At 48.9% G+C, this 16,927-nt stretch overlaps 1 protein-coding gene across 1 annotated transcript in view; it reads left to right on the forward strand.

Annotated features, from left to right (window-relative positions):
• Positions 1-13,299, forward strand: part of LOC140402567 (acidic phospholipase A2 E-like) — a 138,717-nt gene extending 125,418 nt beyond the window's left edge. The window contains exons 2-3 of the mRNA XM_072490418.1: positions 703-809; positions 12,915-13,299. Of these exons, the coding sequence (XP_072346519.1) occupies positions 703-809; positions 12,915-13,066 (259 nt within the window). The 3' untranslated portion in view covers positions 13,067-13,299. The remainder of the gene's footprint in view (positions 1-702; positions 810-12,914) is intronic.
• Positions 13,300-16,927: the final 3,628 nt, after the last annotated feature.

A 16,927-nucleotide genomic window follows, 5' to 3' on the forward strand; every position in this document is an offset into this window, starting at 1 on the left:
CCAGAATTGAACACTATACTCCAAGTGTGGCCTAACTAAGGTTCTATACAGCTGTTGGGTGGAGGTGTTGAGTTTGTGTAGGGTGCTCTTTCCAAGAGCCGGTGCAGACTCAAAGGGCCGAATGGCCTCGTTCTGCACTGTAAATTCAATGATAATCTAGGATTAATCTAGGACAAAGGTTCGGCACAACATCGTGGGCCGAAGGGCCTGTTCTGTGCTGTATTTTCTATGTTCTATGTTCTATGATGTCAATACCAAGAATGTTCCTGGATTGTTCATTATGTAACCTCCCGCCTCAAACATCCCACCTCCATGCTGCCATTGGTCTGACATGTCCACTCTCGGGGTGCCCACCTTTCCAAACCAATTGGAAAGTGAACAGACTCTTTGTCATCTGATTGGGTGTTTTTTCAGAAACAGCTTTTCCCTCCCACCCCCAGTTTCTCTCCAATGATCAAATGCATTGAAATAAAATCGGAGAAGACCATGTTGTTAAAGTGCTGCAGTGACCCTATCCCCTCAGTTATGTGAAATGAGTTCCCTGAGGATTCATCTTTACTTCCTGAAAACTCCAGGACAATTCTTCAGAGTTGGGAACCCAATCTGAGGCTTGTTTGGAATCATTAAGCCCCTGACTGAGTTTCAGTCTCTCCGTGAAAAACTTACATCTGAAATGATAGCTCTTGTTTGTCACCCACTCAGATGCTGTCAAGTTCACGATGACTGTTATGGAGAAGCTGGAATGATGGGATGTCCTCACTTTTTAATGAGGTACCGTTCAACTTGTGAAAATGGAATTCCCAAGTGCGGTAAGTTAACACCAAACAAAACCGATGTTGACCTCGGGAAGTTGCTCTGACCCCCTGACCTCTCCCTTCCCCCAATAGTTCAACATCAGTAAAGTACAACAACAACTTATATTTATGTGGTGCCTTCAGAGTAATGAAACATCCAAAGTGACTGACCAAAAGCTTTTGTTAAAGATGTTTTAAGGAATGTCTCAATAGAGGCGGAAAGGTGGAGGGAGGGGATTTCGGAGCTTGGGGCCCAGACACCTGAAGACACGGCCACCAATGGTGAACCGATTAAAATTGGGAATGCTCAAGAGACCAGGCCCGGAACTTTCCGTTTGGGAGACTAAGGGCCGGATTCTCCGTCGCATCGGGAAATCCGCTACCAGCGGCGGGCAGCGGAGAATCCAGCGCGGGCAGAAAACGGGATCGCCGACGGGCACCAGCGGGAGAATGTGAATGGGTCATTAAGATTTATTTGCATCCTATTATTGGGCTGTGCCCCAGATTCTCCGAATCGTCGGGATTCTCCGGTCCTCTGTGCCGGGAATCACGGGGGCAGGAATTAGTGCAGGTGTTGACCAGCGTGGCCCTGATGTGGTGGGCCTCACGGTGGGCCAAGGGGGTCAATCTTTCCGGGAGTTACCCCCAAAGTCCAATGGAGGGTCACCCTCCCCACCCCCCACAATGCAAGGCCTGCCCACTCCACCCCCACCAGACACCCCTCACCAGAGGCCCCCTAATGAAAGAGACCCCTGCTGCCTGTGTCCAAACCCTCAGAAGGCCTCTGGTCATCTGGGAGCCCCCCCAGGCCGCCCCCCCCTGGACACCCTCATACCTCAGCTGCATCATCAAGGGGATACAGATATAGGAGCAGGATTAGGCCATTCGGCCCATCAAGTCTGCTCCGCCATTCAATCATGGCTGAGATGTTTCTCAACCCCATTCTCCTGCCTTCTCCCCATTGCCCCTTATTAATCCCCTTGTTAATCAAGATGGGCGTGGTCAAGATAAATCCGATGCCCACCAGGTGTTGGCACTCCTCAGAAGCGCTGCCCCACTGCAGAGGGCAGGTGATCAGCCGAGCTCACCCCAACCAGAGGACTCCTGCACCGTGGCCTTTGGAGGCCTCCCTGGTTATCTGTCCGTCTCAGGGCAGAGGCCTCACAGCGTAGGTCCCGAAGGTCGCTCGGTGTGGGTCGCGAAGGTCGGTCGGTGTGGGTCGCGAAGGTTGGTCGGTGTGGGTCGCGAAGGTCGCTCGGTGTGGGTCGTGAAGGTCGCTCGGTGTGGGTCGCGAAGGTCGCTCGGTGTGGGTCGTGAAGGTCGCTCGGTGTGGGTCGCGAAGGTCGCTCGGTGTGGGTCGTGAAGGTCGCTCGGTGTGGGTCCCGAAGGTCGCTCGGTGTGGGTCCCGAAGGTCGCTCGGTGTGGGTCCCGAAGGTTGGTCGGTGTGGGTCGCGAAGGTCGCTCGGTGTGGGTCGTGAAGGTCGCTCGGTGTGGGTCCCGAAGGTCGCTCGGTGTGGGTCGTGAAGGTCGGTCGGTGTGGGTCCCGAAGGTCGCTCGGTGTGGGTCCTGAAGGTTGGTCGGTGTGGGTCCCGAAGGTCGCTCGGTGTGGGTCCCGAAGGTCGGTCGTTGTGGGTCCCGAAGGTCGGTCGGTGTGGGTCGCGAAGGTCGCTCGGTGTGGGTCCCGAAGGTCGCTCGGTGTGGGTCGCGAAGGTCGCTCGGTGTGGGTCCCGAAGGTTGGTCGGTGTGGGTCGCGAATCCTCTGCACTTCCGGGGTCTCGGTCGACGCCGGAAGGTTTGGCGCTGCGCCAACTGGCGGCGAGGGGCCAGCGCGAGTTGCCGCATGTGCAGAACCGCCTGCGCAGTTCCGCCCCTGCGCAGACTGTCCGGTGTGTTCCTGCACAGGCGCAGGGAGGTTCCTCTCCGCGCCGACAATGCCGAGCCCTACAGGGGCAGACACGGACGGAAGGAGCGCCCCCACGGCACAGGCCCGCCCGCAGATGGGTGGGACCTGATCACTGGCCAGGCCACCTTGAGGGACCCCCCGGGCTGGATCCTCCTGCGCCCCCCACCCTCTCGAGGACTCACCTAGCCGGCCTCCAAGCCAGATCCCACCGTGATGGACCATGTCCATTTCACACCGGCGGGACAGGCCAGGAAATGACGGCCGCTCGGCCCATCAGGGCCCGGAGAATTGCCGGGGGGGCCGCTGCCAATGGCCCCCGACTCGCGGGCCGTAAACCCAGCCGCCACCCGAAAACCGGCGCCGGAGAATACGACAGCCGGCGTCGGAGTGGCGGGGCGGGATTCACGCCGCCCCCGGGGATTCTCCGATCCTGCGGGCGGTCGGAGAATCTGCCCAAGATTTCACTTCTAGTGTTTTTAAAATTATTAACTGAATGTTTAAATTCCACCAGCTGCCGTGGTGGGATTTGAACCCTTGTCCCCAGAGCTTCAGTCTGGGTCTCTGCAGGTAGCATAGTGGTTAGCACAGTTGCTTGACCGCTCCAGGGTCCCAGGTTCGATTCCCGGCTGGGTCACTGTCTGTGCGGAGTCTGCAAGTTCTCTCCATGTGTGCGTGGGTTTCCTCCGGGTGCTCCGGTTTCCTCCCACAGTCCAAATATGTGCGGGTTAGGTGGATTGGCCATGCTAAATTGCCCTTAGTGTCCAAAAAGGTTAATTGGGGTTACTGGGTTAAGGGGATGGGGTGGAGGAGGTGTGTGCTTGAGTGATGTACTTGTGGTGATCTCTATGGGTGCATGAACACAAGGGGTTAATAGAATTTTCATAGAATTTACAGTGCAGAAGGAGGCCATTCAGCCCATCGAGTCTGCAGTGGCTCTTGGAAAGAGCACCCCACCTGAGGTCAACACCTCCACCCAACCCCATTACCCAGTAACCCCACTCAACACTAAGGGCAATTTTGGACACTAATGGCAATTTATCATGGCCAATCCACCTACCCTGCACATCTTTGGACTGTGGGAGGAATGTGTCATTAATGTGTCATCAGTAGCACCACATGATCACTAGAGGGCCGGACCAACAGGGGTATAAAAGGCAGCCACATTGTCTCTCTCTCTCTCTCTTGGGTGCACTGTGATCAAAGCAACAGCAGACTAGTTCCAGTGGAGTTACGTATAGTTACCATAGTTAGATCTTGTTAACCTTATCACTAGTATCAAAGTTAAAGTAAAGAACTCATGGAAATATTGCTGTAGTTACTCAATAAACCTTTTGTTACTACTGGAAGAGTTTGAATCTTCTTCTCTGGATTCAGAATACCTCATCACTAACCAAGGATTGAGTAGCACATGTTACCTACCACACAGGTAACAAAACATGGTTCCAGTTGAGTGGCTTTAACAGAACTAGTTAAATAAGGTTAGACAAAAAGAGAAGAAAAAGAGAAGACTGGACATTCGACTGTGGAAGACTTCGCAGCAAATGGATCCTCGCCGACTAACTATGGGACTCATTGGACCTCTAGGGCAGCTGGAAACAACCGGTAATTTAAGTTATGACTGGAAAAGATTTGAACAGATATTCCAAATATTTATCACAGCTAATGGTTTAAGCACGGTCTCTAACGCAATGAAAATAGCACTACTGCTCTCAATAGGAGGGCATGAAGCTAGAGAAATCTAGAATTGCTTTAATTACTTAGAAGGTGAAGACGACACCAAAATAGAAGTAATACTCAAAAAATGTGATGAACACTGTCAGAGTCAGTCTGGTGAGATGCTGGAAAGATTTAACAATTATCATAAATGCCAGAGAAACAGAGGGCCCATCAGTGATTTTATTACAAATCTCAAGTTAATACCACAAGGCTGTGATTATGTTGATTTCAGAGTCACTGTGATAATGAATCAATTAATTTCTTGAATATCTGATAAAAATTTGAGGAAAGAAGTATCACAAAATAAGGATCTAACTCTTGAAACTGCTATACAAAAATGCCTTGCTTATGAACAAAAACAAAATCAATACTGTGAGTCTTTACAAACACAGAATCAGTGTCTAGAAAACAAAATCGGTAAAAATGGTGCCAAAACTTACCACGAGGCAGAGTTGAAACAGAAGAAGATGGAAGTTCTGAGCGGCAGCCATCTTGAGAAAGGAACCGCACATGCGCAGTTGTGCAAAGAGCGCACAGTAAAGGAAACACGAATTGCGCATGTGCAACCGAGTCCGACGCATGATGGCACGAGCGTCATGATGTCAGAGGACCAGGGCCACGCCCACTTAAAAGGGAAATTCACGAAAATGAACAAAAAGAAATTTAAAGCTGCAAAACCCAATTTTGTGACCTCAAAAGACAGAACAATGCCCGAACTTACACCAGCAGATGAAAATAACTTTCACAACACCCTGGAACAAGCAGCCTGCACCACCCAAAGTGAAGAGCACAATGAAAAATCCGAAACCAAAGAAGATGATTTGTTCACTGAACATGAAGAGAACGATCACAACTCCCAAACAAAAAGCGATGATTTGTCTATCGAACAATACACACAATACTGCTCAGACATGGCTGAGTTATTCGGATATGCTGATCACAGCATCAGCAACACGGTTGAAAAGCTCAACACGACTCTTCTCATGGTGGATGAATCCAATACCATGGTGCCATGGCAGATCGTCGATACATTGGATGACAGCAATACCCAAGAAGACGACGACGGCACACAGAGAGCACAGAACGACTCGGCTGATAGAGCACACATCGACTCTACAGCGCGAACACTGCACAACTCCACAAAGAGAGCGATGAAAGACTCCACAGAGCGAGCAACGCAAGCCTCCACAAAGAGAGGGACGCAAACCTCCACAGACAGCTCGGTGACAGACTCAAAAATGGAAGCAAGCAAACACTCCATAGCGAATGCTATGCATGAACAAGACCATGAAGATCTATCAAGCTTATTTGAGCCACCAGAAGAAGACTATGACAGTCTACCCAGCTCATTCAACCAACAAGAAGACACTGAATGTCTACCCACTGTATGTGAGACAAGTGACGAAGAAATCACAATTCCCATACAGGATCTGCAGAATCACAGCGAGACTGACATATCTCAGCTCGTCTGCACAGAAGCCCTCAATAATCAGAGGAGGGCTACTCATGAGTCCAGAGAGACCACGTCAATTGAAATTGTGAAGATTTTGACCCCAGAAGAGGAGCACAAAGAGATCACAGATGATTCAAGTGAACCAGAATTGACTCTAGCAGAGGAGTACCAAGGAAGCAAAGAAGAGGAATCAAATCCACTGCAAATGACTGATGTCACCAACATCATCGCAACATCAGATCATTCTCACAATTCTCAAGAAGAAACGCTCAATGTAACAGATGCCACAAAGGACATTGACACCAATAACTGTGACAATGACTCATGTCATCCACACGGAACACTCATTGAGCGCAACAGGAACAACAACAATCGCAAGAAGCATCCCAGAAACAAGAACAACGTCAGCAACATCAAAAACTACAAGCACAACAAAAACTACAAGAACAACAACAAACACAACAAGTAGCGTAACAAAAACAGAAACCACAAAATCAGGAACAACAAAATCAGAAACAACAAAATCAGGAACAACAAAATCAGAAACAACAAAATCAGGAACAACAAAATCAGAAACAACAAAATCAGGAACAACAAGCATGATGAAAACAACAACAACGAAAACGACCAAAACAGAAAAGACAACAATGAAACAACGACCTGTACAACATGGGACAACTCTGCACACGAAGGACAATGCCACAGCACACTGCAAAACAATGGCAAGAGTACAAACATGCCATGGCATGGCAACAAATCTCACAAATTCACATTTGCTCCACAACAAACAAGTAAACCAGCTGTCAAGAAAGATGACATACAGAATCAGCACCACAAACACAGGAAAAGGTCCAGGTCAGACAACAAAGATGTAACACAGAATCGCGACCACAAGCATAGAAAGAAAATGCATAAATCAGACAACAAAGAGATTTGACCATTCAAATACCTCATTGATGACTTCTTGGTTACTTAAACACAGGAACACTGGTGACGTTCACAAAGAATTAACAACATCAACATCACCACTTCAACAACAGAAGACGAAAGCAACTCGACCAAACAAACTCATAAAGTTTGGACTCACAATTTTTTTATTAACACTGGACTCATAAATATTAATTGACTTTGTATAATCGCCAAGATCATCACAACTTGTACATAACATCATTTGTCGACCTATTTCACGCAAGCAAAAAAAAACCTGAAGAGACTGAATGTATCAACATTTGACGGACTAACTCGTTGATTTTATGTCATGCATTTGCAAACTGCATCCATTATGTCTTGTTCAATTTATTCAATAAACCTTTTGTTACTACTGGAAGAGTTTGAATCTTCTTCATCAGGATTCAGAATACCTCATCACTAACCAAGGATTGAGTAGCACATGTTACCTACCACACTGGGAACAAAACAGTGCTCTTTCTAAGGGCCGGTGCAGACTCGATGGGCCGAATGGCCTCCTTCTGCACTGTAAATTCTATAGAAATTCTATGAAATCTATTACTAATCCCCCTCCCACTATTTTGTTTAAAGTCTGCTCCACAGCCCTGGTCATGTGATTTGCCAGGACCCAGCTCCCAGCGCCGTGCAAGTGAAACCCACCCCAACGGGACAGCTCTCTCTGTCCTCAGTACTGATGCCAGTGCCCCATGAATGGTGACCCATTGCTCCCACACCAATCTCTGAGCCACGCACTCAACTCCCTGATCTTATTTACCCAATGTCAATTTGTCTGTGGCTCACAGATTGTTACCTTTGTGGTTCTGCTCTTTAATTGAGTCCTGAGCTGCTCATCCTCCCTGATCAGAACCTCTTTCTTAGTCCTACCTGTGTGATTGGTACCCACCGATACAACAACAACTGAATTCTTCCCCCAGGAGTTATTAACCCTGGTACCGGGCTGGCAACACGGCCCTCGGGGCTCACACTCTCTCAATGCTGAGAACACTGTCTATCCCTCTAACAACACTGTCCCCTGCTACAATCCCATTCCTTTACCTTCCTCCCACTTGTCTGTGTCCCTGTCCCCAGGTGCGGTGGTCAGTCTGCTCATCCTCCCTGCAGCCCTCGCTCTCGTCCACACAGGCTGCAAAATCCTCCAATCTCTCGGACACGTGCAAGGGCTGAGTGTCTTCCATTACTACCTCCTGGATCCTCACGTGTAGTCATACCGTCTGTCCCTGATCCCTGACCCAATGAAGCAGCTGAGCGAAGGGGTCTGACACAGTGTCCAGGGAACATTCTCTCTCCCTGATGCCATTACCCTGTCTGAAGCTCCGAGTCCAGCTCATTCACTCTGAGCCGCAGTTCCACGAGCTGTGGACACTTACTGAAGATGTGGTTGCTGTGGATCAGACATCACCTGTGTGGTGATATGCATCACTGTAAATACACAAGGGATTAATGTAGGTACACTGCAACTAGGTAAACACTAGAGGGAGCACCAAAGACATCATGACACACAGACATTCAACCAATCGGTCAGTAAGATAGGACACGACCAATTGGGCAGTCAAGGCACACCCCAGAGGTTACGCTACCACAAGGGGGCTACCCATATAAAAGGACAGGGCACACGTGCTCTTTCTCTTTCCATAGGCGACACTCAGAGAGACAGGGCAGATCAGGAAGCATCACACCCCCCGCATGGATGAGAGCAGACTGGTTAGTTAGATTGAGTTACCATAGCAAGATCAGCAGGAGAGTCAAACTCAAGTAGGAGAATTGTTAACTGTTCAATAAAAGTGTTAAACCTCTCTCCAAGTCTGAACTTCCCTTTGTCAGAGCATCAAGGAAGCAGCTTAAGCTACACGAAGAAGCAGAACACAACAACTTGCCTCACAGTGAATTTTCTTTAATGAATTTGGTTTCAATTAGGAAATTTCGCTCAGTGAGATTTCACAATTCCCCAGATTCGAGGTGGGGAACATTTGTGGCGATATCGAGGTTTGAGATAGTTTGCTGCTTCTCGCTGTGGTGGGACTCTCATTATGTCACCCATAGAAATCACCCTGTTAGGGACCCCCCCCCCCCCCCCACAATGTTAGGACCCCCAATACATTAAAGGAACGCAGCCCACATCACTGACAGCATTAGGGAATTTCACAATATTGGGGAATCCTGACAACACCAAGGACAGAATCCACAGCCGACGATTCCAGGCCACCCCTTCCTCACCCACGTTAAAGACTCTCCACAGCTTTGGACTCTGTTTTGTTCTGCTCTTGTCGTAGCATAAGCTGGTTCCTTAATGTGCACTCTGACAAAGGAAGGTTCAGACTTGGAGATAGCTTTAACATGTTTATTAAGCTATTAACAATTCTCCTATTTGGATTCGACTCTACTGTTCATCCTTCTATAGCTACTCAGACTGACGAACCAGTCTGCTACAATCCACGTGGTGGGTGTGATGTTCAATCAACCCTGTGTCTGTACTCACTGAGAGTCTCCACTGGAAAAAGACTGAGCATGTGTGCTGTGTCTTTATATATGGGCTGGTGTAATGCCCTCCTGTGGTAGTGTCACCTCTGTGTGTATCATGACTGCCCATTGGTTGTGTCCTATCTTACTGACCTATTCGTTGACTGTCTGTGTGTCATGTCTCTGGTGCTCCCTCTAGTGTCTAGCTAGGTGTAGTGTATGTACATTAACCCTTTGTGTACTTACAGTGATGTATATCACCACATTCCCCCTTTTTTCGTGTTACATATTTTCTGTACAGTGTTAACGAAAATGTAACAAAATAGGCAGATAAGTGATGCTATGCACAAGTTATGATGACTGTGATGACTGTACAATAGTATACAAGACCAAATAATAGTTGCGATGACTTTGAGGATAAGACAATGCAAAATAAAAGTTGAGTCCAAAGTTCATTAATTACTATGGTCTGGTATAGAAGTGTCAATGGTGACGTTGTCATTCCCTTGTGAATGCCGTCAGTGTCCTGGTGTTTGGTCATCAGGAGGTGTCCAATTGTTCAAATCACCTCATTGACTGATTTGGAGTCTGTTGGTTTTTTTTTCCGATGCTTGTGGTGGCAATTCTTGATGGCATCTGTCCTGAATGCCAGGTTGCCAGTTGGTAGGGCAGCAAATGTGAACTGGTAAGATGCATCGTCCTGCCACGGTCTGTCATTGTACTGAGCTGAGCAGTAACAGTGTTCCTCATGGGCAGAGTCGTACCAGTCGTAGTTCCATTGGTGTTTGTGTCGTGCTTGTTGTCGACGTTGTTGCCTCTGGTGCGCTTCTTGTTGATGTCTTTGATGTTGTTGTTGTGTTGGTTGGTTTTGTTGTCGTGTTTGCTGCGCTCAAGGACCACACACTGTGTATAATACGAGTCCTTCACACAGTTACTCGTGTCAGCGTGCTTTGTGGCATCTGCTGTCTCCTTGAGCGTGCCGTCACTGAGTTCGCGGCGCTCCCCGTCTGGAGTCATGTCCGGCTTACTTGTATCAGCTTTGGCTTGTCGATGCTCCCCGTCCGGAGTCTGGGCTGTTTCACCCGAGTCAGTTTTGGCTTCTTGATGCTCCCCGTCCGGAGTCAAAACAGTCAGGAATGCATTTGCTTGTGGAGAGGCTCGAGCGAATGAGGTTTGACGTAACGTGGTGTCACCGGAGCCACCAGTAGCCTCACTGTGATTGTCGAGTGCCTCTGTACATTCGAGCTGAGGTCTGTCACGTTGCACATCTTGCATGGGAAGTCGCACATACGGTGGGTGGAGCCTCAGTGTGTTCTTGTCGTTCACTTGAGCTGGGTAGACTGTCAGAGTCTTCTTCTTGGTCACTGGAGTGTGGTAGACTGTCAGAGTCTGTTTGCTGTACACTTGAGCGTAGCAGAATTGCATCGTCTGCTGCTGGTTGTTCAGAGGAGGTTGCTAGACCCTCATGGTCTTGCGCATGCAAGGACTGCGCTCTGGAGTCTTGCATTGCTTCTGTCACGGAGGCTGTCCACGAGCTCGCTGTGGAGGCTTGTGTCACTCGAGTCACTTCTTGTTCATGCAAGGACTGCGCTTTGGAGTCTTGTGTTGCTTCTATCGTGGAGGCTGTCCACGAGCTCGCTGTGGAGGCTTGTGTCACTGGAGACACTTTCTGTGTGGAGACGTACAGTTGTCTCGTTGTGGAGTCTTTCATCGCTTTCTGTGTGGAGGCTGGGACCCTTTGTGGTGCGTGGACCACTCTCTGTGTGGAGTCGGGGACTCAGCGCGGTGCGTGGACCACTCTGTGTGTGGAGGCTGGGACCCTTCGCGGTGCGTGGACCACTCTCTGTGTGGAGGCTGGGACCCTTCGCGGTGCGTGGACCACTCTCTGTGTGGAGTCGGGGACCCTTTGCGGGGCGTGGACCACTCTCTGTGTGGCAGCAGGCCGCTCTCTGTGGGCTTGTACCGCTCTCTGTCTCTTGGTGTCAGGCCGCAGCATAATCCTGCACTCACGAGTCGGGATGTCATATGTGCTGGACTGAAGATCCTCAAATCCGAAGAACACATTCGTTTCTGTGTCGGATTCTTCACTGTAGAACACATCTCGTTGCGGTTTGGATTTGGTACTGGGGTCGCCATCGCCAATGATGAAATCATCATCTGAGTCGCAGTTTTCTGGGACCATATCATCACATTTTGTGCCGGAGCTGGCATTGGGCTCGCGATGTCCAAAGAAGAGTTCAAGGTCTGAGTCATAGTCTTCAAGGACTGTATCATCTCTTTGGGCGGTGCTAACTGCTTGCTGCAGGGTTCTGCGGAGATTACTTTCAGCTACTGGTCGAATTTCAGGTATTGTGCTGTCATTCCAGGTGAAAGAATCTTGTTTTGAGGCTTTAAACATTTTTTTTCTTGTTTTGGGACATTTCTCCTTTAAGTGGGCGTGGTCCGGGGCCTCTGATGTCACAAAGCATGTGACGTAGTGCGTAGGAAGCGATTGCGCATGCGCAGATCGCTGTTCCTTTACTTTGCGCATTTCTCTCAACTGCTCATGTGCAGTACCTTTTCCAAGATGGCCGCCGATCCAAATTGTCGTTCGTTGCTCCGGGACCTCGTGGTGAGTATTGGCGCCTCTCTGACCGTTTTCTGTTGGTTTGTTTGTGTTTTCCTCGCAGTATTGTTCGAATTTGTCCAGGACTGCCTGGAAGTCTCGCTTTGCTTGTCCTCTGGTGTACTTGAAGGTTTTAACGATTTGTTCTGCATTTGCACCGCGATTGTGAGCAGAAGCTCTGTCTTTTCAGCATCGGCCACGTCTTGTAGGTCGGCTGCTACCAGGAAGATCTCAAACCTTTGCCTGAATGCTCGCCAGTTTGCACTGAGATTGCACCTGAGGCGCTGTGGAACCGGAATCTCGATCATCTTGCCTGGGTGTTGTTGCTGGCTGTCACTGTTTGCTGAGTTGTAACTATATGGATTTAAACAGTTACTCACTGGTACCATGTTTTATTCTGCTCTTGTCGTAGCAGAAGCTGCTTCCTTGATGTGCACTCTGACAAAGGAAGGTTCAGACTTGGAGATAGCTTTAACACGTTTATTAAACTATTAACAGACCCCACCCACCCCCTCAACACCAAAGTATTCGATTAAAAATTAATGACCATCCAGAACTTGAGGACGGCCATTCGCACCTCAGAGACATTCTGAGACGTTAGCTGCCCCGTTGTTTAAGAAGCTTCAAGAACATGATTGGGTCCCAACCATTGTGAATCACCCACAACAGTAAGAACCTGGATCACTGTCCGTGTGGAGTTTGCACATTCTCCCCGTGTCTGCGTGGGTTTCGCCCCCACAACCCAAAGGATGTGCCGGATTGGTGGATTGGCCACAGTAAATTGCCCCTTTATTGGAACAAAATAATAATTGGGTTGAAATTTATTGAAAAAATGTTTTTTAAATGGACCAAAAAACAATGAAGATTTTACAACATTGCAGAATCTCACATTCTTAACCCCACCCAGCGCATCAGTGTGTCCATTATTGTGTGTATATTCCAGTGTCTGTTTCCATGTGTACATTACAGTGCATATTTTACACTGTGTATATTTGGTTGTTCTCTCCTCTTTTTCAGTTACTTCTTCGGTGATGTCTGACTACGCAGGGTGTCTTAAGATGTGGTGCGACTGTGACATTGCAGCTGCCCTGTGCCTCAAAGAGAATAACGACAAATACAACCCAATGTTTGTGGATTATGACCGAACCCTGTGCAAGACCGTCCCATAGCTCCAGCTCGCAATGAAGCGATGGTGATGTGACCGAGAGTCACACTGACAAGAATCTCTCCAATAGAATATTCCGGGTGTGATTGATGGGATTTCTCTCTCGCCATCTCCTTGATTTCTAATTGCTCACTGAGTCTCTCTCAGATCTCGCTTTTGTTGCTGTTTTACCTTTAATTCATTTCAAATGTACTTTACAATTCTGGTGAAATAAAATACACTGATTGAAGCATGCAATGCTGGGAGTGGGAGTGTTTATTCATTATTGATACAGGGGGCGTGTCCAATTAGTTTCTGCACAGACACTCTGACCTTTCACAGACAGTATGGGATCCTGCTGTTCTCTTTGTACTTTGTGGTGCGACACTGCCACCTGCTGGTGTAACAGCAGCAGCAGCCGTCACGTCTCTGCTCTCTGGGGTCACAGTCTGAAACTGCCAAATTCATAGAGCCAAACACTGCAACACGTGGGGTAATTTCGACATTGTGTCAATAAAAATTGGGAGAGATATGGGGCGGGATTCTCCGACGCTCCGTGGCGGAATCGCGGCCAGCGCGGGGGCGGAGAATAGCTGTTCACACCGGAAATCCGGAGCGACGGCGATCATAGATCATAGATCATAGAATTTACAGTGCAGAAGGAGGCCATTCGGCCCATCGAGTCTGCACCGGCTCTTGGAAAGAGCACCCTACCCAAGGTCAACACCTCCACCCTATCCCCATAACCCAGTAACCCCACTAGTAACAATTTTGGACACTAAGGGCAATTTATCATGGCCAATCCACCTAACCTGCACATCTTTGGACTGTGGGAGGAAACCGGAGCACCCGGAGGAAACCCACGCACACACGGGGAGGATGTGCAGACTCCGCACAGACAGTGACCCAAGCCGGAATCGAACCTGGGACCCTGGAGCTGTGAAGCAATTGTGCTATCCACAATGCTACCGTGCTGCCCGATTCTCCGCGGACCCGCCAGTCCCGCGCGCGCGGTCGACTCAGCGCCGGTCGGGGCCATTGGAACAGGCCCCCGTGGCGATTCTCAATGGTCGACCGGCCGAACTCCCGCCGGTGTGGTTTACATGTGGAACCACCCCGCGGGAGAGGGTACCCACGGTCTTGGTGGGGGGCGGGGGGTATCTGACTCCGGCGGAGACCTCAGCGGTGGCCAGGCCCGCGATCGGGGGCCACCGATCGCTGGGCCATCGCGATCTGGGACCTACCTTCCTCCGTGCGGGCTCGCTGTGTGGCTCTGCCATGTCGGCGGCGCCCGTGCCCGAGGTGGGTCGCCACACGCAAGCGCGGACCAGCTTGTGGCTGCCGTGCACGTGCGCGGCCGCGCGGTCTGGCTAGCAGTGTTCCGCCGGCAGACAGAGCAGCGGGACGCACACCGGGGCGCTGTTAGCTCCCTGAAAAACGGAGAATCACCCCGGACCTGCGAGGAGTGATGTTCGCCCGTTTTCCGGCGGGCGTGGGGACTTAGTTATAAGATCATCAGAACTCGGAGCAGGAGTCGGCCATCTGGACCCTCGAGCCTGCTCCACCATTCAATGAGATCATGGCTGATCTTTTGTGGACTCAGCTCCACTTTCCGCCCCGAACACCATAACCCTTACTCCCTTTATTCTTCAAAAAACTATCTATCTTTATCTTAAAACATTTAATGAAGGAGCCTCAACTGCTTCACTGGGCAAGGAATTCCATAGATTCACAACCCTTTGGGTGAAGAAGTTCATCCTAAACTCAGTCCTAAATCTACTTCCCCTTATTTTGAGGCTATGCTCCCTAGTTCTGCTTTCACCCGCCAGTGGAAACAACCTGCCCGCATCTATCCTATCTATTCCCTTCATAATTTTATATGTTTCTATAAGTCCCCCCAGCAGCCTTCTAAATTCCAACGAGTACAGTCCCAGTCTACTCAACCTCTCCTCGTAATCCAACCCTCTGAACTCTGGGATTAACCCAGTGAATCTCCCCTGCACACCCTCCACTGCCAGTACGTCCTTTCTCAGGTAATGTTTCTCATTCAATATGTTTACATTGTAACTTCGATCTATTTTCTCCGAAGCTGAATTACTTCCTAACCACTCAATTCAATTACTTGAGAATATACCCAGGAGTTCTTTTAAAAATCTAACTCAATTCCAGTTCTTTGGTTCCCTGTGCAATCATGTCACAAATGCCAGCTGGAGTTCACACAACCCAAAAATACAGACAATTCTGGAAATACAAAGTCAGCAATGTCTGCATTTGCACTGTTAGAAAATACTCGGAATGGGAAGAAAATCGTCACGTCGGGCTTCAGGCTTCCTGACTTTTGCTGGGGTCCAGACACACTTGGAGCAGAAGACCTTCCCCAAGCACCAGTTATTTTTACACTCAAATGAGAGCTATGCAACCTGGAGGGCATCACAACTGAGACCAACCTTGTTCTCATCCAACACAGTGAGTGTTGCTGCACATCGAGCTCGTTTTTTATTCCACATTTATTAGTTAATTGAATTTAAACTTCCCCAAGCTGCTGTGGTGGAAACTGAACTCGAGTCTCTGGAGCATTAGTCCAGACGTCTGGATTACTTGTCTGGTAACAGTGGTCACTATGCAACTGTCCCCATTGGCCAGTCACTGCTGTTAATGACCATCCCCTCCCCAATTCTAAATGTGGCTATCGGATCTTTTACGTTCACCTGAGAGTGGACAGGACCTCAGTCCAACACCTCGTCTGAAAGACAACACCTCAGGCAGCGCAGCACCACATTCGTAGACAACTTCCGCCCCATCACACACTCTGTCTGATCTTCCACTACCACCTCCGGAAGGAAAGGCTCCGACCATAAAGCCGATACCTTGGCGAATAACTTGGCATGTACATTGAACAGGAAGATGGGGCAATACGGCCACACTCTGTATGGGTCCTTATACTTTTTCAGAAGCAACGAAATAGACCCTTGCTCCAACGTCCGGGTCTGTACTCACATAAAATTTGAGTTGATCAGTAGACTTTAAAACTGATACAAATAAAGCTATACTTTACTTCACCCAAGAAGCTCAGTCTCAAGTTCTGTTGGTTAATATATAGTGCGGTGACACATAAATATATTAATAAAGTACAGATTCATCAGTGTCCCGTGCCAAAGACACCCTAAACATGCCCAGCAACAGCGGTCCCAACCAATCTGAAAATTTCTTTTAAAATTCCATTGGAAACCCATCCGGTCCCGGTGCCTTCCCTGCCTGCATGTGTTTCAACGCGATCTGAATCTCCTCCAGGCCCAGTGGTGCCTCCAGTTCCACCCACAATTCCTCCCCTGCCTTGGGAAACTCCAAACCTGTTTTGTTCTGCTCTTGTCGTAGCAGAAGCTGCTTCCTTGATGTGCACTCTGACAAAGGAAGGTTCAGACTTGGAGATAGCTTCAACACTTTATTAAACTATTAACAATTCTCCTACTTGAATTTGACTCTTCTGTTAATCCTGCTATAGCTACTCAGACTGACGAACCAGTCTGCTACAATCCACGTGGTGGGTGTGATGTGTTGAATCAACCCTGTGTCTGTACTCACTGAGTGTCTCCATTCAAACGAGGAAGGTCATGTGTGCTGTGTCCTTTTATATGGGCGTGTGTAATGCCCCTCTGTGGCAGTGTCACCTCTGTGTGTATCGTGAATGCCCATTAGTCGTGTCCTATCTTACTGGCCTATTGGTTGAATGTCTGTGTGTCATGTCTCTGGTGCTCCCTCTAGTGTCTAGCTAGTCTACGTGTATTTACATTAACCCCTTGTGTATTTACAGTGATGCATATCACCACCAAACCCACCCAGAAACTCTGCCATCCCTCGTTCTTCCTGCGGAGGCTCTGACCTATTC

The sequence above is a fragment of the Scyliorhinus torazame genome, chromosome 25 (assembly GCF_047496885.1).
Source record: "Scyliorhinus torazame isolate Kashiwa2021f chromosome 25, sScyTor2.1, whole genome shotgun sequence".
Classification (NCBI taxonomy): Eukaryota; Metazoa; Chordata; class Chondrichthyes; order Carcharhiniformes; family Scyliorhinidae; genus Scyliorhinus; species Scyliorhinus torazame.